At 43.0% G+C, this 24,403-nt stretch overlaps 1 protein-coding gene across 1 annotated transcript; it reads left to right on the forward strand.

The window, feature by feature from the left end:
- Positions 1–14,645: 14,645 nt before the first annotated feature.
- tmem168a (transmembrane protein 168a) lies at positions 14,646–23,058 on the forward strand. Its single transcript, XM_077593975.1, has 6 exons — positions 14,646–14,700; positions 15,085–15,975; positions 16,525–16,800; positions 17,196–17,338; positions 21,029–21,306; positions 21,723–23,058. The coding sequence occupies exons 2-6, from the start codon at positions 15,145–15,147 to the stop codon at positions 22,271–22,273; spliced, it is 2,079 nt and encodes a 692-aa protein (XP_077450101.1). The 5' UTR covers positions 14,646–14,700; positions 15,085–15,144; the 3' UTR covers positions 22,274–23,058.
- Positions 23,059–24,403: the final 1,345 nt, after the last annotated feature.

Genomic DNA, 24,403 nt, shown 5'->3' on the forward strand with positions numbered 1-24,403 from the left:
TTTTTTTTTATTGCAAAGTCAGTCAATGCGGCCGATTCCTCGTTCGACGTGTTCAGCCATGATGGCGACAGAAGAGGCAAATTTGAAAAACACTCGGAAAATATTTGGAATATTGTGGTATTTTCAACGTCAGAATGCATGAAATGAGAATTTTGTAGCTATTTTTGAAACAATGACATACAGTACTTAGATGGGTCATGATTTAGCTAATCTAAATATTATATCTAAAATGGTCCGGCACACGTGAAATCAAGTTGACGTTAAAGCGGCCTGCGAACCAACCCGAGTCTGACACCCCTGCTCTAGTGAGTTCATTTTGTGACACTTACTTGTCATTTTAAGTTACTTAAGTCACTTCCTGTAAATTTTTTATCATTCCCTATTGATTTAAGGGGAATTTCCGAGCTGCTTCTTGAGTGTCGGTGGCTTTTTTGTGTGTTTTTGGGCCATTTCGGGTTGCTCCCTGTTGGTTTTGAAGCATTTTAAGCTTCCTTGTCATCTCATTGGCTCCCATTGACGGCGCAGTTTTGACTACAAGGAGCGAAACAACGAATATGACTGCGGATAAGAAATTGAGTGCAATGGTGCGCCCATGTAGAAAAAAAAAGCTTTTGATTCTGTATGAATAAGCTACAAAGTCAAGCAGAAGGTACCCGGACATTTCGTCGACGCACATTTCGTTGATTCGTTTTATTTATTGCCTTTTATTTTAATGTCAAAGTTCCTTCAAAAATCTGAAGTAAAAACTCTCTCTCTCATGATTATAATTTTGAGAGAAAGAGAGAGATTACCTGGTTGATAATAATTATTTATGCAACAAAACAATCGTTCGCGAGGTTGAGGTTAGGTTAACCCTAACCTTAACCACTAACCTTAGCCACTATCCCCTAACCCTAATCCTAACCACTAACCTTAACCACTATCCCCTAACCCTAATTCTAACCACTAACCTTACGAATTGTCCGGCGACGAAATGTCCGGCGACGAAACGCTGGCGACGAAATGTCCGGTCGACGAACTGTCTGGCGACGAAGTGTCCGGCGACGAAATGTCCGTTCGACGAACTGTCTGGCGACGAAGTGTCCGTCGACGAAACGTCCGGTCACGAAGCAGAACACACCCGCGGGCCAGATCAGACCACCTTGCGAGTCGCTTCCGGCCCGTGGGTTGGATGTTTGACACCGCTGCTACAGGAAAACCGTTAATCAATGCGGTGGAACTAAATCGATTGAGTACAGCTGCCTCACAAGAAGTCCCGTGGACCCGTCGCCCTCACCTATCACAAATCCCAAGTTGACATTCGCCGCCGCAGACCTTGCAAGGAAACAAACAACCTGCAGCCTTATTGACATTTCTAAGCCCGTCTCCTATCCGTGGACGCAAAGTGGAAGACCCCATCTGACCACATACATACAGGTTACTGCTTCCCTGCCTGCCTTATCTCCCGCAGCACCAGCTCTCCTTGGAAACCCGAAGCCGTGGCCTCGGCTTGGAGATAAAGCACGAAATAGAGCGCTCTCGCTGACGGCGAGGCAGCGCTTGCTAAGACTGCTGCGTCCACAACTCCAAGCTACAAAAGACCAAAGTGTTGCACTTTGAGTAATTATGAATATGGGGTTCCTCTTACTTGCTCCCCTCCGTGAACGCCATTGATTGCGGTCATCGACCCGTGTCGTTGATGCCCCCAGCCAATTTGGTGGCTGTGGCCCGTGGCGATAAGAAAATGGAGGCGCACCTGCGTGTCTCTGAATGTCAATGAAGCGCTTATTCAGCCCATGTCATGCCGCAAAAAGCGCACGTGAAAATGTTTTTCCAGCGCTGGAATCCGATCAATAAGTGCGTGTCTTTGTAAATAAGATCGTGTAGACAAGAGGCGTAACCCGCTTAGGTCGTTCTCCATTAAAAGACGCCTTGTGGTAATTGAATTGGCTTGTGGAAGCTCAGGTCTCAGACTTCGCAATTTGGTATTTGACAGCAGATGTCAACAAAATACTCCAGAGACAGTGATTGTGAAATATCATGTTCTCTGGGCTAGAAGTCGCTACTTATACTCCAACTTCAATTTTTTTTTTTTACACGACAACTACAAAAATGGCACGTTCGGAATGCTCCTCCACGTTGCCACCGTGGCAGTCACCCGTCCTGACTACAGTGCTAACAGTCGACTCTAGCTTCAACAAGGATTTTTCAAGGCCCTAAACCAGGGTGTAACGTCATTTGAATGCAGTTCCCAGATCAGTTTTGCATGTTGGAGCCTTGGCATGGACTGTTTTATTTGAATTCTTCTACATATTTTGAACTGGCTTGAACTCTTGGTGAAATCAGCTGAGATTTAAAAATAATGGAATTTTTCGGAATTTTCAAGACTCGGTTCCCACCCTTTCCTAATCTGAGCATAGTCCATTTTTTTGCACACGTGCAGCATGTCTTATCTCGCTCTGAGAGCTTTCAAATGATGTCAAAGGAACAATTCTGGCAAATGAGCGCCTCAAAGTTCAGCTAGTGCATGACTGGAGACTCGAGCGAGAACAACGAACTGCGGTGCCCCCGCGTGCAAAACAGGAAAAGTCATTTTCAAGTGTCTCCCCACGACAACAATGTCGACGGGTGCGTGCGGCCGTAATCGCATGAGACGCAGGCAGTCGAGGGGAAGCGAGTCTGAGCACTTGAATGAAAAAAAAGGGATGGCCACGCCAAAAGAGGCGGAAAGAAAAGGACGCTCATGTCCGATCCAGCTTCATTTAAAAGGCGAATGAAAGAACAAACAAGCAGTGGTGTGCCGTCAAGGCCTTCAAAGCCTTCTCTGCTGGCCTAAGAAATATCTGAATCACAGACGGATGTTAATTATATTTTGTCCATGAATACTTATTAAATAATTCCAAATTGTCTGTTAGCTTCCTTTCATTGCTTTTCCCCCTGGTTGCACTGCTTCCAGATGTGTGTTTTCATATTGAAGCATTTAACCAAACCCATTTCAGCCATTATTTGCTGCCAGGGTCAGAAATCTGCCTCAAGGCCTTCACAATCAGTTCTGCAGGCTCTGCTGCATTAAACAAGGGTCGATATGATTGTGCTTTAACCACTGCATTGTTCAATCATTGGACAAAATGGTCTAGGCAGGGTTAACACAGTAAAATCAGTAAAAACTTCCTGCCAAACATTCCCAAATGTAGCGAACCGTTCCGCGTCAATTCAACGCGCGACATGGCTATCTGGTTAAATTGGCAACGTCTTGTTGAGCCTGACACGTTTTGCCCGCCGCTCTTCCATTGACTTAGTAAACAACCTTTCCTGTTTGGAATTTATGGCTCCCCTCAAATTTTGGCACACTGGATTTGCATAATGTGTCTCTGCCCCAGTTTTAATGACATATGGGAGTTTGTACGTCTGTGACGACTGTCTGGATGCGGAATGTAGGGAAGAAGAGACCCGTCGCAGGGCCAGACACCTGCTTTCACCTCAGAAAATTAATCATGTATTGCTGCCAAAGCGGCGTGATACACCGCACAGCTGACAGCAGAGGCCGAGGCCAAAGAGTTGTGGAATAAACAAGAAAATATCCGGCATAAGAAAGCGTGAAGGTTATGAGTCCTTGTTAACTTTAATGGACTTCCCTTGAATGCAGAATGGAATCGTAATAAGCTTTTGTGCTTTTGTGGAGGCAAAACTCAATTAAAAACGGCTAGCTCGAGCCATTTAAGCAAGATGAAATATTTAGTGTTTATAGGCAACGTTAAATCTAAAACAGGAATCTGTCCTTTGAATATATCATGAGTCATATGTGCGAAACGGGGTCACCGCCCCGCTTTTGCCGATACGCCAATATGTGATTCACAGCGCATCATATCGAGAATTTGTGCACCGAGGACGGTTCCCGAAATGCAGAAGTGCTCAATTGCAGCCCTTGTTTTTTCCGATCTTTAATCTGATTAAGTTCGATCCCCCTTGCAACGGCTCTAAATTCGGTGGAATGTCTGATGGAGAATGATACATTGGCTCCGTGCTTGGGGGTCTTGTGAGGGTACTCGGTCTTTTGGTCGCCGGTCTTTTGGTCGCCGATCTTTTGGTCGCCGGTCTTTTGGTCGCCCGGAAGGTAAGTGATAATTACCATTTAAATCGTTGCTCAAATTCCCTAAATACAAACTGCGAATTACTATTTAGTCATACTTAATGCCCTATTAATTATTAGGCTAAAGAAAAGCTCCAAATTTCCCGGACTTTTATTGATTTTTGTTGGAGAACTTGTTAAGACCCTGATTGAACTGACGTCGCTTCTTAAAGGGACAACGCATGTACATACAAACCCTTATACACTCACATGTCGGCTCAGTGAAACTGCTCATGGCCATTGTTGGCTTTTATTGATGCGTAGACTGTGTTGTTTTACCTTGTTTTGTCGCCGCTCTTTTGGTCGTCGGTCTTTTGGTCGCCGGTCTTTTGGTCGCCCGTTGTCGCGGTCCGGGCGACCAAAAGACCGCGACCAAAAGACCGGCGACCAAAAGACCGGCCACGCTTGTGAGGGGTTCTATCTCCAAGTCACTCTTCCCACATTTTGTCAGTACCCTGACAGCAAGTTTGTAAAATTGGCTCTAGCTAGGCGTAGGGCTGAGCAGAAACTCGGCCCTGTAAATATCATCATTGGCACCTGAAGGTCACCGCTTTGGCACCATCTCCCCAGAAGACGTTGAGAGAAGAGACACCAGCTCAAAATACCATTAGCATTTCATCGTTAAGTCTATTACACGCGGCCCGAATGTCAATTTGCATCGCGTGTCAAGCCCGGCCGAAGGGCGGCGGCCTGCTTTGCGTGTCTCCCCTCGTTTTTGTTCAAATGACAGGAAAGACTTGACAGGAGGTGTGAATTTCCCACCCATGATTAATTTAGCATTTCCTGTGGCGGTCGGACGTCACGAGCGTTTGTCTTCGTGCTGACGCCACGATGGAAAAGCAGACTGGCAGCGATGCCAAAATCCACTTGACAGACTCTGAGTTTGTGTCGGAGTTCCACTGCTGAAATTCGATGAGCTTCAGCATGTCTCACCTGGAGGTTTCTCTATCGAGAGTATTTTTTGCTCTCATTCGTCAAGCGAAGCCCGGATTCTGACCCCTGTGGCTAGCAACTCTTATCCTTTGCGTGATATTGCTATCTCGGAGGAGTGCAACAAAAACCGTCTAACCGACACGCAAGTGAATGAGCTAGTGAGGATTTGCTTCCCAGGCATAAAAAAAATAGCACTAAACCTCATTTTAGATCATCTGTCACTTGGAAATCAGCTCCTTGCTAACAAATAACTGCAGTGTGAATAAAAATAATACGACTCTCTCTTGAAGGTTCCTAAGATGTCTCCACCGCCTTGCACTGGCTAAAACCTATGTTTAATTTCCACTCTCATGCTGCATTGGGTGCCCCGTGAATTATTAATGGACATCAGCGGCGAAGGCGGCAGGTCATTTTCCAAGTTCTGTGTTTGTGTCGGGTGGGAACAAGAAGCAAAGATAAAAATGCAAAGGTAAACAGTCTTATTCCTGGTGTTTTTAAAGGACCGACAACAACCAAGAGCAAGTCAAGGCAAGTGTATTTGTATCCCTAAATCATAAAAATAGATTGCCAAGGGTTTCATGGATAAATAACTAGCTTGTTTTAGTCCAGGGGTGGGCAAACTTGCATAATTGCACTTCGAAGATACCAGATTGGTGGAAAGGTTTCCTCTTTAGAGGTTGGAACTAAAGCCGGCACCCACTGCGGCTCTTTGGGCTTGAGGTAGGTCAATGTCCGGTCGACCAAACGTCCGGTCGACCAAACGTCCGGTCGACCAAACGTCCGGTCGACCAAACGTCCGGGGACCAAACGTCCGGGGACCAAACGTCTTTCGACGAATCGTCCGGTCAGGGAATTTGATGTGCTCCCATTATGTTGTTTGTGTTGTTTATTCTACTAGGAAAAAAAACAAGAGCTAGAAACGTGGTATGTGAAGCATCGTTCATCTCAGGAGTAACAAGGCACTCGTGACAGGTGAGTGGGAGACGCTCATTTGGCACAAATGCAGCACGTTATGATCGAGAGCAAATGTTTTACTGACCTACATTCTCTGCCTGCATATAGAAAGCAATCCAGAAAAGCAGATCCCTCCTGTATCGGCCGACCCATCTGCTGTGACTCAGAGCCCGGTGGGAGGTAGCGCTGTTTCTCTGCTGTGACAGGTGGTTACCAGACTGGGGACGTTGATTCATGGATAAATTGTCACAAAGTGATTCTTTTTGTGTCTTGTTTCCCGCAGGTACCGTGTTGCAAGGGGCGACGTGCTCCTTTGTTTGACACATAAATCATTGGCGCATTTATTGTGCATTTGCTTGGGAAACTAAGCCAGACTCAATCGGAGCATTTTCAACGAGATGGAGGTCAAATATGGAAGAATCAAAACAAACAGGTTAAATGATCTTGTCCTTGTTTTCATTGCCAAGTGTTCGACATATATCAGAGTCAAATCGGATTGACTCAAGTTTAAAAAGACTCCAACTATTAACTGTTTTCAAGCCGTTTTTACACCCCAGTTGATGTGAGATGTGAGACTACACTACTACTGCATATTAGCATATCGCTAAGATACAATGGAAGACGCCTAATACGAATTAGCCTCAATTTTCCTTATTGAACTCACAATTAATATTCACATACAAACGACCTTCAAGTGGCAGCCGGTGGCGGTAGCTCCGTCCACTCTTGCTCGTTTCGTGTTTTTGCTGCTTTTCTGTCTTAATGATTTGATTTGGTGATTCTTAATGATCCCATTTACTTTGATTTGCTTTGTACTTTGTGCTTTTGCTTTGTTGTTCTGCGGCCTTTCCGACTGTACTGTCTAACTTATAACTATGCCTTTTCTTGCTACTGTCACAATGAAATTTCCCGAATACGGGATGAATAAAGTAATCCAATCCAATCCAATTAAGATTCCTTATTTCTAATTCCCTTTATGTACGACCTTTTAATATTCTTTCAACATATTGCAGATGATCTTTGAAAAATCAGGCCACGAACTATAAGAAAATCGGGAACCAATTCTCCAAACGTTGGGCATTCTTTGTCTTCATTTGCATTCCAGCAAACTTCAACCGCCGTTGTTCCCAAATGACACTCAATAGAAATAAATGTTACAATAATAGACTGGTTGCTTACTGCTCACCAAGTGCGCGCTACACACGTTACACGGACGCCGACGCAGCCATCTGTACACAGCGAAAACAACAACTGTCAATTGGCTTTAACGCCGGTGATATTTTGTGCTTGGAGGGGCCATAAAACGGGTAACAAAAGGCAGCGCTTTACTGAATTCTTTGATCTTAATTTGGTTTTAATGGCACCATCTCATGCCGACATTCGAGTTGTTGCAGCACACCAGAGGCTTCCAAAACACAATCTATGCGCCCGTTATGCTCAGAATCCTTTCAACTGCCTCAAAAAGGTCTCCACCTAAACGTGCTTATCGGAGCCAGCAGGCAACGACGCATTGCTTATGTCACAAAGCGTATCGTACGCCGTTTTCGGTTTCATTACCACGCGTGTTCCCGTAACCGAACAACTACTATTGCATGCTATCCAGCTGTGTCTGCTGTTCGCTCCGAGATAAAAAAAAAAAACACTTTGTCCAAGTGACAATAAAGAATTAACCTTCCGGCATATGAAGTGCATTACCATGACATTACAGCCCACACTGCTCACACATTGGTGAGTGTGAGAGTTCCACCAACCCGAGAGAGCATTCAAAGTTAGTATTACCACTGCATTTGGTCAATTGTGCAAGGCTATCCTTTGATTGCTTTTGATGCCGTGGGCCAAGGAATTTTTGATCGTCTGTTACGATCGCGCCGAGACGTCATAGCGCGATCGGAGGGATTTGGACCCAGTAGCGGGGAAGCAGGAGGGGACGAGACGAACTGTGCTCATGATAGTAACTTTAAAGACTCAAAACGCCTTACAAAATAACAAGGACTTGTACATCCCAAAACGAAACTATAATAATAATCATGAATCACTCGCAGCTGCTCGAACCCAACGTCAAGCCAGGAGAGACAAACGAGCTGCTCCTGACATCGTCGCCTTCCTTGTTCTGAGATCGAGAGTATAATCCCAGGTTAGGACCTTCCTATGTGAACACATCTCATTAAAATTCTAATTGGCTTCCAAAGATTTTGCTTGCATGTTTTGGTGTCATTCATTGGCTATTATGGTACTCGCAAAAGAAGTTGACAGCAAGCGACATGGTCTTATTTAGCCAATTGAATGATTTGACATTTTCAGACCAAAAACAGGTTTCCACAAACTATACAGGTCATCTGAATGTATTATTATTTGACCATTTTAGTTGAAAATCCTGTTGTTGACTCTCCACATATTAAATATAACTTCTAATAGTATGGCGTTGAATTATTTCAATTCTTTGGGGCCTCATCCATCACACACTCCCCCCTGTTTTTATCCATTGTCAAAATGGAACACTCAATATACACGGTTAACCGTGGCCGGGACTTTATAACAGCCTTGACTGCATATTGATTGATGAGCAGTCGCCAGCAAGACGTTGCCATCTGCATTGTAGCTGATTTGCAGCATTCACCATTCACACTGCACGCAGTCTTGCTTGTTTACGGCATATCTACGCCAGTACAGCACAACTCGGCACAAAATGGCTCCACATTGCGGACGTCCACATACGTCTTTCATTTTTTTACCACCTACCCAAACTCTTTTGACTCGTCTTAAATTGTGAGCGAGCCTCGCCAGGTTCTACCCCTCTTCCCTGGCATCTAAATGATCTAATTTCAATATAGTACCACAAGAAAGAGCATAGTTTAACAGCTTCAGACAGCTCTTTACTAGGAAGCGGGCCACTGCGGGGAACGAAAATGTGCATTTGGCCAATTTATGTGTCAGTGAGTTATGAGCAGAGTACATTACAGTTGAAAAAGATGGTATTTTGTCATAAGTAGGCGAGGGTACTTTTGAAAGACCTTTTGATGCAGAGAACCAAATGAGATGACAACAGAAGAGTTGTCTCGTCTTCATTTTTTAGTTCTAAATTCTGCCTGTTGGATTCAAATAAATGAAAAATGTTGTTGCCGTCGCAGTGTCTTATCGCTTGACAAATTATTCCAATAGCTTCAACAATACAAGTGGTATCAATGACTAAAATGATGAGCACATATATATGCCAAGTCGTTCCATTTCCTCCCAAAGGTCTTCTGAAATGAGAGTCAAAACATCCTCAAGTTCAATTTTCAGTCATTCTGCTCATTTCCCATCGAAAAAATTGCATTAATATGTTTCTCGGGGGAAGAAAACAGTTCAGCCTTTATATTATTATTTGCCGTGTTTCACAAATGCTAACTTGATATTCATTCCTTGATATGACTTCCCTCGATGTTTGCTTTTATTGCTTATCTGCAATATGATATTGAAAAAAAACAGGTTGAAATATTTGCGCTGGTCAGTTCATAGTAATCAGAAGTGTCGTATCAGAAGGATGATAAGCAGCATTTTTTTCAAAGAAAAGGAATAAAATTCATTGCAGTGTACTCCATAGTAAAAAAATAGGTCTTATTGAATGTTAAGCAGTGGCGGGCCGTCAGGGCCTTCAAGGTCTTCTCTGCAGGCCTAAGGAATATCTGAATCATATATTATATTTTGTCCATCAATACTTATTAAATAATTCCAAATTGTCTGCTAGCTTCCTTTCGTTGCTTTCCCCCCTAGTTGCAATGCTTCCAGGTCTGTTTTTTTCATATTGAAGCATTTACCAATCACATTTCAGCCAATATTTGTTGCCAGGGTCAGTGATCTGCCTCAAAGCCTTCACAATCAGTTCTGCAGGCTCTGCTGCATTAAGCAAGCGTCGATAAGACTGTTGCTTTAACCAATCAGATTTCGAGTTGGCAACACCACAATGCCTTGTCGCAGGCGTATGGATACGTCATTGCCTTCTCGCAGGCGTAGGGATACGTCATCGCTTTCACCAACGTGATTAGCCAGACCTACCAAACTGTATCTGGAGCTAGCTGCACAAGCAAATATATTGTTGTGTTGATTTAAAGCCATTTTCAAGATGGACTATGCCAGAAATACGACAGGATAGGCTCGACTTTCAGCATTAGCTTCGATGGCGATAGAAAAGAAGGAAGAAAGAAAGGAGGATGGATATTGTGTATAGTTTAAAATGATTTTTGGTGAGTAAAATATGACTATATTCCTAAATAATATTTCAATTGTGGGCCCGGTTCTGATATCTGAAAAGCTCCAGTGTTTGTATTTAAGCTCCAGTGTTTGTATTTAATCACTAAATGCTGCTAGGAAGTGGATTTTACCCCATTTTAGTGCAATTTTTGCCGGTACGCCATTGATGTTCATCGCTGTCTTTTCCCGGGAAAATCACCCCCCGGCCCGGTTGTAATGTCTGAAAAGCTCCAGTATTTGTATTTAATCCTTAAATGCTGCTAGGAAGTGGATTTCCCCTGTTGAAGGCGCTACGAGAAAATGCACGGACCGTCACTGATGCTAAGGCTATGCAAACTAAAATTTTAAGGGTACATGCATATTGACCTTGTAAATTAGCATTTTCCCACTGTCCAGAAAACTGACAATATGCTATTAAAAGATGAATTAGGGCTACACGTCTCATTTTTATGGACAGCAAAATTCCCAGCTCTCAAATCCTTAACTGCAGCAAACTCACAAATACAAGCATCTAATATTTTCCCCAGTAAAATGATATTGCAGTAATTGTACTGTAAGAGAAAGTCTGCTCAATCAGGCATTTCTTCTTTTACGACTGCACTTTTATCTGAGCTCTAATGATGCATGAAAGTGCTGACGAAACTTGCCTACCTTGACGTTGCTTCAGTATACTGCCTATTGGAAAAATAAAGGTGCTATGAAATGGTAAAAAATGGCTGCAAAAACGTCATTTTCGAGGGAGAAAATGAATTTAGCATTCAAATTTGGCTTTTTCTCAGTTATTCCAGCCTAGATAATGCATCAGGGAATGCCCACTTTTGTCTTCTTCCACAATTCTGGTCAAAGAATTGATGATTTGAGTTCATTCTGGGTGTGTCATCATCTCGTTAGTTTATTTTAGTGACAAACGAAGACTAATAGGGATCTAATTTCATGAATGTGCCTTTTCTTGTCACGTTTTGGAATGGATTTGTGTCCAAAAATTCTCTGCTATCATTTTGAAAGTGAATTGCTCTCATATTTCATGGCACCTTTAAGAGAGAAAGTGTCCAAAAAAATCGGAATTGAAGGGACATTTCTGACACATTGTGATGGTGATGAAGAACTCAAACGGTGAGTCATCAGCTCTTTACCAGCCAGTTAAATGTGTCCAAATTGTGGATGGCTCACTCAGAAAGACGATACCAAGTCTACAGCAATTATTTTGCCCGTCATTTGTTTTCAGAATATACAACGTACTGGAATGTGTTTCCCGTTGAATCTGGTAACAAATCAAAACCATGATTCTGCAACGAATGAAATGATCCTTACCAGCAAAGTGGCGGCCCGGGGGCCAAATCTGGCCCGCTGCACCATTTTGTGTGGCCCGGGAAAGTAAATCATGAGTGCCGACTTTCTGTTTTAGGATCAAATTAAAATGAAGAGTATCGATGTATATTAAATTTCCTGATTTTCCCCCTTTTAAATCAATAATTGTCATTTTTTAATCCATTTTTTCTTTGTTTTTAGTTCAAAAATCATTTTCTAAAATCTAAAAATATATAAACAAAGCTAAAATAAACATTGTTTTAGATCTATAAAACCTGAATACTCAGGGCTTTTAATCCAGTTCTTTTAATCCATTTATTTAAAAAAATCTAAATATTATATCTAAAATGGTCCGGCCCACGTGAAATCGAGTTGACGTTAACGCGGCCCGCGAACCAACCCGAGCCTGACACCCCTGGATTAATCGATGACATAAATAATCCATAGCTGCAGCCTTCATTTATCATACTTTTTTAATATTTAATTTATTGCTTTCCATCTATCACAATACAATTACCAGGTCTGAATAACTTCACCAATATTTGAGCATTTTCCAAAATCTGACCCGTGTCAGGTGTAATTGCTGACCACTAGCCATGTATTATTTATTTATTTGTATCATTATTATCCATTATTTATTTATCATTACCATATATTGATGATCTATGTGTTTGTTTGTCGCTCTGCTGACCTCACTTGGACTACTTATTTATTTATTTCTTATTTGTTGATGATGTATTTATGTGTCTATTGGTTGTTGTTATTTGTGCAATACATGGTGAAAGCCTTAAATCTCATTATACCTGTATAATGACAATAAAAGCATTCAATTCAATTCAAACATGTAAATCTTGGAAGCACCTCCCCACAAATATGGCTGCCACAATAACTAAATTTGTTCCAGACTGCGGATTAAGACTCAATTGGCGTAAAACTAACCAGGACACCTTATTCCAAAGCCAAAAGGTCGTTTTTCATTTTGAGTGACTGTCAGCCTCATTTTAATTCTACACCTGAGAACTCCCAATTAAAGAGCATCTCGGCACTTGACCACGTGCCCTCTCTCTATTATCGATGTTGAACTCGGTGGGGTATTTTGGCTTGCAGATGGGCCAACAGATGCTGATTTGTCAAACCTGAGAAAGCACAGCGAGAATCCATATTTTCCCCTCCATGAGTATGTAAACGCTGCGGAACAGAGAAGGGTGGAATCAAGTGGCCAAATCTTGATCTGCCATCCGTCTGGCCATGGGAGGCTGAATGTTACCAGGCGCCGTTCGCACTTTGACAAAGCGCTAACTAATCTGGGCCGATTACGAAATACGCCTTAAAATCCCGATATCAAATTGCTTCCTTGTAAAATGGCGTGCTGTCAGGTCCACGCTGAACAGTCCAGTGACGGGCCGTCAGGGCCTTCAAGGCCTTCTCTGCTGGCCTAAGAAATATCTGAATCCTATATTATATTTTGGCCATGAATACTTATTAAATAATTCCAAATAGCCTGTTAGCTTCCTTTCATTGCTTTCCCCCTGGTTGCACTGCTTCCAGATGTGTGTTTTCATATTGAAGCATTTAACCAATCACATTTCAGTCATTATTTGTTGCCAGGGTCAGAAATCTGCCTCCAGGCCTTCACAATCAGTTCTGCAGGCTCTGCTGCATTAAACAAGCGTCGATAAGACTGTTGCTTTAACCAATCAGATTTCAAGTTGGCAACACCACAATGCCTTGGGATCCTTAGGAAGTTGATGTCATTGATAAACTCAAGATCACAATCAATCCATATGATCAAAAACGTTATCAATTCTGACTTTATTCACAGAAATCTGACTTTTAGGAGAGAATTCTCTGGAAAAAAATTCTTAAGTCCAATTCTGACTTTATTCTCAGATTTCTTAGAAGGACTTTAGATTTTGGACAATAAAGTAAGAAACTCCCTTTATTTTTTCTTTGGATTCTGATCAAAATGAGTCTGCAGATCACCTGATTTTTGTAGTTAGGTCAGCGAACTGAGCCTTTTTCCATCAACTCCCTACAAATGACTCTTTCATGTATAATTTGTTCTATCTCACTTCCGCTGTGGCCGTGACAAGCGCTCGCTTAATGGCTTTACATCTTGCACATTTACGCCATGTGATGGATGAAGTCACCCAAAATGGAATGTTTGGTTATTTTGGTGTGAATGATGCATGATGATCATATTAATGAATGGCAAAATGTGATGTAAGTCAGAGTTAGCGTGAGCACATGTTTGCGATTTTACTCATTGATTTTGCGGTAAAGTACGCGCAAGGAGTGTCGATGCTGTCTGACATCAAAAATGAAGGTACCTTTTGCATAATTCAAATGGATTTGTCTCTTATTTCACCACCACATCCCCCCGTCTTTCTTTCCCTCGCACTCACACTCGCGTGTATCCTCACGGAACCTTTTCTAAAATCTCCTAAATCACTTTGGGTGCTTTAACCCAGGAGGGAAAACCAACATATTAATTTTTTTAAGCTCTGATAAGGTGCCACTATGAATCTCCTAGAAAATGATTTCATCACTGCATGGGTTAATTATTCAGAAATGTCACATTAAGGGTTTAATTGGATAAATGTGATGACACCTTCATTGTGTTAGCGATCTTGTTCAGATCTTAATGGAGATGATGAATTGGGAGAACGTAATGAACCGTAATGATATTTTCTTCTTCTTCTTTGAGCAATGGTACCTAGTTTTGATTAAGATTTCTTTTTGTCATGGAGAAAGTTGTGTTTAGTTTGTTACTCACAATATTGGCCACTTTTTAAATCATGTTAATTATATAAATTAAAGATAATTGATGTGATCGCGTAATGTACTGCCATTGTATTGGTGCAGCACTAATGCTGTCCCATTGAAAATGAATGGTTTATTGGGTTATTGGTTAATTAATAGGTCGATTTTTGTGAAATTTGATGAAAATTGTACTCTTTTTTTTTAAAACAAGAAAATATTACTAGTACAAATAGATTAATTTCCAATGTAATACAACCATTCATTAATGAACGTTTATATTTTTTAAATCAGCCAATTTTCTCTTTTGGCCAAACGGCAAGCGAGTTTTAGAACGTTTGACACTCGGGACTTGCCGTACTTCAGAATCAGGAAGTACAGCAGTAGTATTTACTTCCCAACAACATGTAAGTTTCATTTGAATCTGTATATAAATATACTTTAAAATGAAACTCAGACGCTTTAAATAGTTTATTCTGTCATGAGTCCGGACACGTTTTCTCATTGTATGTCCATAAAAAGCCGTAAATGAGTTCATCGTGAATTTAATGCTAAAACTAGTTAGCCTTTAGCTTCCCTGCTAAACTGCCACATACCCAGCAATCTGCCAGCCAACAAGATAGCAGCAAAAATAAATATTGAACGTTTTCTAAATTGTTGTACGGTTTAATATTCTTGTAATAGTGCCCCCCCCCCAATAATCGTAGGAAATCTAATATGTTATGTGAATAAAGTCGAGTGGGTGTCATTTAAGTGACTAATAAGTGTAAAAATGACTCTTCTATTCTCAGGGGGTGATTTTGTCATTTTTGGCAAGAGTTTTGCTTGAATATCAACCACGTTTGTCAGCCATGGCTCACGACGACGAGGAAGAGATGACTGTCGAAAAACCCAAACAAGTTGACATGATAACATCAATCCGTTGCCTTGGTTACCTGTCAAGCCTCAATCTCCTGGTGGCTGTATGCATCGGAATGTACGTACGCTGGGAGGTGACGAGTGAACCGATGATCCTGGTCATCTTCATCCTGGGTCTTTTCGTCTTGGGAATCGCAAGCATCTTTCACTATTACTTTGGAAAGGAGCAAGTCAGCTCCAGCTTGTTCCATTTGTGGTTTGGCTTCCTGCTCGGGCTCTTGTGCTTCCTCAACAGTCCTGCTTTGGATTCCAATGTCAAGGAGGTGGTTGCCAACTATCTCCTCTTGGCTAGCGTGGTGACGAAAGCCGTATGGGCCGTAACAGAGCGTCTATGCCAGTCAATTCGCTATCAAGCCGTTTTGCTGAAGTCAACAGAGTTGCTGGAACTGCTCGGATTCGCGATCGCTAGCACCACCATGCTTCTCAACAAGTCCGTCGCCATCGTCGGGCTGACGGTGGCTCTGGGCGCTCTTGTCGTGGACCTGAGGATGAAATCCATATTTGCTTTGCCCAACCTGATCAGCTTTGCTCTGGTCACCTCGCTGGTCTTTTTTCAGGCCCTGGGCATCGCCGCCAACCCCTTTGCCTTAGGGTGCTACCTCGGCAGGCTGTTGAGCGAGCCTGTTTTGGACGTGTACTTTAGCCCACTTGGCGCCACCGACCGTTGGACACCCGTGCTCACTTTGGGGAATATATGGAGGCGGTTGTCCCTTTCCCCATTGACCCTTGTGGAGCTGACCTTCATTGTCCTGGCTGCTTTCAAGGTAAAGCTATTGGTCCTAGCATATCCAATTGCTTCTAAGAATATGGTACTCGGTCGTTTCGTTGAAAGACGTTTGGTCCCCGGACGTTTGGTCCCCGGACGTTTGGTCGACCGGACGTTTGGTCGACCGGACGTTTGGTAGAACGGACGTTTGGTAGAACGGACGTTTGGTCGCCGGGTTGTTACTGTTGAAACCAACTCTCAAAATTATAATCATGAGAGAGAGAGTGAGTTTAATATCTAAATATCTAATATCAACAGTAAACTCTGTGTCATAATTTGACAGCGAGCGAACCCAGCGACCAAACGTCCGTTCTACCAAACGTCCGTTCTACCAAACGTCCGTTCTACCAAACGTCCGTTCTACCAAACGTCCGTTCTACCAAACGTCCGGTCGACCAAACGTCCGGTCGACCAAACGTCCGGTCGACCAAACATGCGGTCGACCAAACGTCTGGGGACCAAACGTCCGGGGACCAAGCGTCTTTCGACGAAACGTCCGGTCACGAAGAATATAATTAACATTTCATTTCACTTTGTCTTCTCGCAGCTCAGCCACTTGGAGCTTTGGTATTTGGTGATTCCAGGCTTCTGCCTCTTTGGTATCTTCTGGTCCATCTGTCACGTCATCCTTCTCATCACAATATGGGGTTTCCATACCAAGCTGAGCGAGTGCCAGAAGACCTGGCGGGCACAGCGCTCCAGCACCCGCAGCCTAGACCAGGTCATGGCCTCCAGGGGAATCCGACACTTTTGCCTCATTTCCGAGCGGCTGGTGTTCTTCAGTTTGCTGTCCACGGTCATTTTGGGTGCTGTATCCTGGCAGGTAGGGGATGAAGAACAAATCCTCCAAGTCGCATTTTACTTTTAAAACTGGATTAGCATTCTCTAAATTAGCGGCAGGCATGCGATGAAACCGACACGTTAAATGAGAGTGCATGCCAATGACTCATGAAATTGATTTTGCATGAGAGTTTAACAACCCGAAACTAAGTTTGTGCCTGTCTTTGACTTGATCATTTTCATTCCTAGTCCTCTCTTTGGTTTGTTTATAGTCTTAACAGTGCATTTTTCTAGCACGGTCCCACAGTCGCTCCCGTGTTACGTAACGTTCTCGCCGAGTGTCACCGCCAATTAAGGGCCTGAGATTGCCTCTGCACAAAGCAAGAATGACAAATGGAAGGAAATGACTTTGCGGTTTCTCTGCTCTCCTCCGTGCAGCCGGCCAATGGTCTCTTCCTTAGCGCTCTGCTGATTGTGCTGCCCTTGGAGTCGTTGGCGCATGGGCTGTTCCACGAACTGGGCAGCTGTCTTGGAGGCACATGTGTCGGATACGCCTTGGTCGTGCCCACGACATACTGCAGGTAGGACATTTCTTAATGATATCCAGCTTTTTTTTCTTGAAAAGTCCGTCTTGAAAATGGTCTTGACAGTAAATCTGCAAACAAATCCATTTCTTCTCCTCCTTCAGCCATTGCGGGTTGACAAAACCGCTATTAAATCAACACAACAATATATTTGCTTGTGCAGCTCGCTCCAGATACACTTTGGTAGCTCTGGCTAGTCCACTCTATCACTAGCCAATCATAGTTGGTGAAAGCGATGACGTATCCCTACGCCTGCGAGAAGGCAATGACGTATCCCTACGCCTGCGAGAAGGCCTTGGTGTCACCAAATCGAATTCTGATTGGTTAAAGCAACAGTCTTATCGACGCTTGTTTAATGCAGCAGAGCCTGCAGAACTGATTGTGAAGGCCTTGAGGCAGATTTCTTACCCTGGCAACAAATAATGGCCTAAATGTGATTGGTTAAATGCTTCAATATGAAAACACACATCTGGAAGCAGTGCAACCAGGGGGAAAAGCAATGAAAGGAAGCTAACAGACAATTTGGAATTATTTGTATGAGTATTCATGGACAAAATATAATTAACATCAGTCTGTGATTGAGATATTTCTTAGGCCAGCAGAGAAGGCCTTAAAGGCCCTGACGGCACACCACTGGTACCTACACTAAGAAGTGTTAGCCTTGCGGTTAACAGAACTGCTTTTGTAAATATAACCTCCCATCTCAACTCCCCTCTCAGTTAACACAAAACCAACTGGATAAATAGGCCAATAAGGATTCCTAAACATGCTGCTAATGTTTAGCCCCTGAAGGGATCATTTTGGTGTTCCCCGTGTAGCATACTAAGTGATACAGCGCTTAGCCATTAACTGCCGTCACTCCAAATGCCTTCCCAAGTCCTCTCAGTTAGCTTGGCATTTTTTTAATAGACTATTTAGTTTCCCTGACTTCCTCGCACGCCAAAAGCGTGCATCGGTAAAGAACTCAGCGATGTTCACTCGTGTAGCGTGCTTCCTATACGTGGACTCCAACCGCGGTCCCGTCGCCTCTGTTTTCGTGACTGCACGTGGCCGGCCGCCTGGCCAATGGGGACGACTGAGGGCATGATGAGAATGCAGCGGTGTGTAATAGGCTGTTTGATGGCTGCGGATCATGTTGCCACAATGACAAGAGCCCCACAGGGATTTTGCAGCTATGAAGTGAGAAAGGGGAGCGAAAGAAAAAAATAAGACAGGAGGGTGTGACTGCAGGGAGGAAACACAAGGAGTGGCTCTGAAGCAAGTGAGGGAGAAGTGAAGAGGGACACCGTTTTGATAGAAGGAGGGGTTTGGAGACAGGATTGATGAGAGCGATGGAAAGATGTGGCGTGAATCCCCAACTACGAGCCGTTCCTCCCCCGGGTGCCATGAGATCTGAAAAGATTAAATGAGCTTACCAAAGCCACGTTGAGGATGATCCATGTCATTTTTCAAATGGGAGTGTGTGTGTGTGTGTGTTCAATGCCGTATCTTTGCATCTACAGTAAATTCCAGCGCAGATGTGAGTCTCAAGTATTGTGTCGACAAAACTACTCAAATGTTCACATTAAGAAAAATTAAAAATACATCCAAATGGGAACTATTTCCATAGTTCAGACACGATCACCCTAGAATTAGGCAATCTTAACGTTAGTTTCTGGTGACAGCTAGTATAGCATCATGTTATGCCTGGGCCAAAGGCATAATGTTGTGTAGTACAAAATTCACAATAACATTCCACATCTTGGTTTTGTTTTGTAGGCAAAAAAAATTAAACCGCTAAATTTTTGACCCAATTCCGATATTGTAACTATCTTTCCGTAGTTAAACGAGCTCTGGAAGGTGTATTGGTCGATCATTAAAATATCAGCCTGGATATCTCATGTGTATCTCATGCGATTATTGCACCCAGAGACTCGGACACACTTCCTGGTTTTACTGCTCACGTGTCTTCCTTTTTGAATTTGTCCACGGGCAGGCAGCACCCTTTCGGAATGTGCAATCTAGCAGACGATCATTTCGATTCATCCAGTATCTCAGAAATAGCACGTGCGATGATTTTTCTTAAGATGTTCCCTTCAAAGTAACACATTTGTACTCCCTATTAAAATCTGAATATGGTCTTATACGAGAGAATTCGTCAAATTCAATGATTTTAAGGAAATTTTAAGGGTACCGCTTATACGTGCAGGCGGTTAATATGTGAGAAAATATGGTATTTGACTATATTATATATAATATTACTATATATAATTCATCTTCCAAGTTGCTTACCCTAACCTGTCACTATCATAAATTGCCAAAGAAAATTACTCAATGAATTAATGCCCAAATCCTACTCAGTCCGATATTCTAAAAATAGCCGTTAAGAGCACTGATACTGCGTGTCGGATCGGGATACCATTAATTGTACTTGAAAAACACAGTAGGGATACTGTTAAATTTAATTAGAAAGAAATTAACGTGACACATGTACTGCAAAACTAACTCTCACTTGTCCTTGGAAAGGTGAGGTTGAAGGCGATACAGGAAGCAGGCGTAATATAACGCCCCCTGTTATGCAGATGACAGCAGTACCGGTGTGAGGGATGAGTGGCGCCGGCTTGGCCGTGAATAACATTAAGATGGCAGATTGAAGGGAAATGTATGGCCGTGTGATTTGCAGCCAGCCTTGACTTGGTATGTACAGTGGTACCTCTACATATGAGCACCCCTACATACGAGCATTTCGAGATACTAGTAAAATTTCGAGCAAATAATTATCTCTATGAAAATTTTCGAGCTGCGAGAAAGCCAGGTGGCCAAGACAAGAGGCTGTTTATCATTGTAGCGCACTGTCTTTTGCCGCATCTCTTTCGTGTATAACAGATATCTACGAGCACTGGGCGGAGCGTTGCATTTTTTTCAGTGTTTTTTTCCATCACTCAGCGCGAATGCCGTTGCGTGCGTTATCCTATTGTGAGGACATTTGTGTGCATCATTTTCGGAATATTTTGAAGGGAATACAACAGCAAACAGCCCATCGATAGCGAACGTGAGTGTGAAGGCGGGGCAAACAGCTAACTCGGCCAGGAGAAGGTATAAAAATGTAAAACAAAACTAGAATTAAGTTTAGTGTAAGGTTAGATTAAACTTATTTTTGAGTGTGTCTGCATAGTAATCCAAGTTCATTTAAATTTGTATATGTTATATTACGATTCACCGGTGCAAAAAGTCTCCCCCGCCTCCCTCTATGTGCCTCTCTTTACCCTCCGCGAAATCCGTCTAATTTTAGTTCTATTAAACATATTTTAGTAATATTAAACCACTAGTTATGTGTTACTTTGTTAATAGATGGCGATAAGAAGAAATAAAACATTTTTTTCCAATCCAATATCCTGTTTTTGGTGTTTTTTCAGAGGGTTGGAACGAATTAATTAGTTTTTAGTACATTTCAATGGGAAACGTTCGTTTGAGTTACGAGAAAATCGACATACGAGCTCAGTCCCGGAACGAATTAAGCTCGTATCTCGAGGTACCACTGTATGAGATTGCATGTCGTCCTCCTGCAACCACGTACACATTTCTATAAAATCATTTTGCTATTCAGTCTTGCTCGTTGTTAAACTGTTTGTTTTCATTCCAACCCTGCAACCAGTGTTATTCAGTGTTTTTTTTTTAAAGCTATGAACTCTCCTTTCCCCGGCACAGTGTTGATGGCCAGCCCGCCATGTTGCCTCCAGAGCAGGCCCAGGAGTTGAACCTGCGCTCCACGAGCACGCTGAACAATGTACAGCGTCTCTTCTCGCACCACATGATTCAGACCTTTGGTTGCGACTACTCAGCGAGTGGCGTTAGCTTTGAAACGCTGCACGCGAAACTCTGCAACTTCCTGGAATTGCAGACAGTAGACGGACCGCGCCATGACACTTACCTGATCTTCTACAGTGGACACACGCACAAAGGAAGTGGAGCCTGGGCTTTAGCTGGTGAGAGATGTATTTTATTCGCTATGCCTAGAATGAACTCTCACATCAGAAATTTTCACTGCATTCTAAAGTTTTGCTTAAATTTGTTTTTAAGGCAAGCAGTCGTAATTATTGATGATAAAATGTCAATGAATTTGTAGGGCATAGGGACATAGCGCTAAAAACGAAACGATAAATATATACAGCCTCTCATGTCATGGCCACCTGGCTTTCTCGCATCTCGAAATTTTTCTCGTATTGAGAGCGAATTATTTGCTCGAAATTTTCCTCGTATCTCGAGCATCTCGTAGGTAGAGCTGCTCGTATGTAGAGGTACCACTGTATGTGATAATACCATTTAACCTTATAAGAATAGCGGGCCACGTGTACCCTGTATATCGTCACAAAACTGGTGATTTACACCCATTTTTCAATAGGAGGTGAGAGTCTTAATCTGGCACATCTTCTGGAATTATGGAAGGAGAAGAACGCAGGCCGTTGCTCGCGTCTCATACTGGTCCTGGACACGGAAAACTCCCTACCGTGGGTGAAAGAGGTACGTAGGCTAGATGGGGTCTACATTGCCGTTCAAACAAGTGACGTTTCCGTCATCGGGGCCGACCCGGAATTGGGCGAATCCCCCACGCTCGGAGACTTTACTTCTGAATGGGTGGAGTTCAACTGCAACCCAAATAGCCAAACGCAGTGGTCCGACAAGGGACGGGGGGTGGCGGCGGTTTACGCCGTCTCCAAACGGTGGAGCGACTACACGCTGCACCTCCCGACGGGGAGCGACGTGGCCAAGCATTGGAAGACCCACTTTCCAAAGGTGACGTATCCCATGGTGCACTTGTCCAACTGGTGCTGTGGCCTCAACCTCTTTTGGTTGTGCAGCATTTGTTTGCGCTGCTTTAGGAGGTGCAAGCTCGCTTGGTTCCCGCCTGCCGTATTGGACACCGGCTTGGGTTTTAAACTGGTCCACTCGTAGATACGCTGATCGTTTTGCGCTGACTACTATCTAGCTAGCTATCATTCTACTCGCAGTGCCTTGCTAATATAGCAGTATATTTAGTCATTTTTAATTCAGTTAAAGCAGATATTATACAGTGGTACCTCGACATACGATCTTAATCCGTTCCGGGACTGAGATCGTATGTCGAGCTTTTCGTAACTCGAGCGATGATAAACAGCCTCTCATGTCATGGCCACCTGGCTTGGTCTCATCTCGAAATTTTGATTGTATCTAGGGCTAATTATTTGATCAAAATGTTCATCGTACCACGAGCATGTCGTAGGTAGAGCTGATCGTAGGTCGAGGTACCACTGTACATCTCAATATTCGTTACAGCTCTCGAAATTGAGCCTGAGTTACCATTGTTACCAGTTATCTTTCATGGGGATGGGAGTGGCCTCTAATGCACCAAATGACGCCTACATTGAAACATAGGATGTATTTTTTTGGACTTGACGATGACTCTCACGCCATTCCCGAACAATGGAAAAATAAATATGTGACTTATAGTCTGGAAAATATGTTTTAACAGTCAATAATTGACACAGTAGTAGTATTAAAAGACCCAAAGTTCAATCTCATCTGTTGCTTTAATTGGAACAAAAATAAGTGTAAATAATGTGTATAGATATTGTTGATTCATGCTGCCTTTATTTCACCACAATGTACTTCTTCAATGGTTTAATGGTGTCTTCCAATATACAAATTACCTCATCTTTTTGCAACAAAAATTAATAAAGTTATGTTAACCTTCATATTGATTATTGTTCCAATGTGGCGTTTCTTGCATAGAGTTACTGTATTTAATTGTGGGCAACGAAATGGTTTCCTCCCAATGAGAGCTGACATGATTTATCATCTCATTGAAAATTTCCCCCCCAAAAATTAAAAATAAACTTAGGGAAAAGTCTACACATTCTCTTTTCATTTTTGAAATGTTCAAAACATGTTTATTTATTTTTGTAGTACTTGATGAGGGAAATTTCATTTTAGAGTTGATGCTCACAATTTACTTTCTCGGCCAAACAAGGTCAGGTGGCGGGCCCTGTGCGGTCCAAGGGCCACCAGTTTGACACCCGTATGACACGGTCATTGGCCGTCGACAATGAGCTCCCCCCCCCCATTTGCTCTGCCACAAGTTCGTCGAGTCAGCAAAGGCCTGCGACACGCTCGGCACAGTCACCGAGAAACATTCAGCGCAATATTAGATTACGGCCCAGATTCATTTCCCAAACTGGATTAGCTAATAAAAAGAGCCGTCCCTCTCTTGAGGATGCGCTGAGTCAGAGGCGGCGGTTTGCATCCACACAGACATTCTCCAAGCATGTAAACACAAAGTCGTGTACGCCTAATCACTCGTCACGCGCCATTACCTTCCGATGACACCGGCAAAGCGACACGACGCTTTGCTGCGGTCGTTTGAGGAAATAAATGTCTTTTTATGGGTTTTCATTTCATTTTTTTATTTTTCTATATCACAGTCCTCGCCAGGGTGGAGGGCAGTTTTATGCCCTTTAATACTACTGTATTTTCACGACTATAAGGCGCACATAAAAGCCTTACATTTTCTCCAAAATAGACAGGGCGCCTTATAATCCAGTGCTCTTTATATATGGACCAATACTAAAATTGTTATCACGATAAAATCAAATAAATCAGTCGATAGGGTACACCATCCTCTACAGCTCTCACAACTACGGCAAGCAGCCCCCGACTCTACTATTTTCCCCGTAGAAAAGGTACTGCGCAGTGACTGCTGGGATATATAGTTCTTTTGTCAATACACCCAATGGATTGTGGCCTGGCGATTGACATCAACACAGCTTTACGAAGCGTGGAAGGCAGCGCTGGAATAGTTACGCTACCTACTAGCTAGATACTATTTGCAAATGGATTGTGGCCTGGCAATCGACATCAACACAGCTTTACGAAGCATGGAAGACAGCGTTGGAATAGTTACGCTAGCTACTAGCTAGCTACTATTTGCGAATGGATTGTGGCCGCCTGGACGAAGGTATAAAACTCAGCGTTTTCGATGACTCATTTGGACAATTGTTCAATTCGGACACAGAAAATGAGGACTTTGATGGATTTGTGGTGATGATG

Source organism: Stigmatopora argus, chromosome 23 (genome assembly GCF_051989625.1).
Source record: "Stigmatopora argus isolate UIUO_Sarg chromosome 23, RoL_Sarg_1.0, whole genome shotgun sequence".
NCBI classification, from domain to species: Eukaryota; Metazoa; Chordata; class Actinopteri; order Syngnathiformes; family Syngnathidae; genus Stigmatopora; species Stigmatopora argus.

Excerpts from the sequence above, each read along its gene's own strand:
- tmem168a (XM_077593975.1), top strand. The coding sequence starts at position 15,145 with ATGGCTCACGACGACGAGGAAGAGATGACTGTCGAAAAACCCAAACAA. Across the intron at positions 15,976-16,524 it reads TTGTCCTGGCTGCTTTCAAG|CTCAGCCACTTGGAGCTTTG; the intron begins GTAAAGCTATTG and ends GTCTTCTCGCAG. Across the intron at positions 21,307-21,722 it reads TGGAGCCTGGGCTTTAGCTG|GAGGTGAGAGTCTTAATCTG; the intron begins GTGAGAGATGTA and ends ATTTTTCAATAG.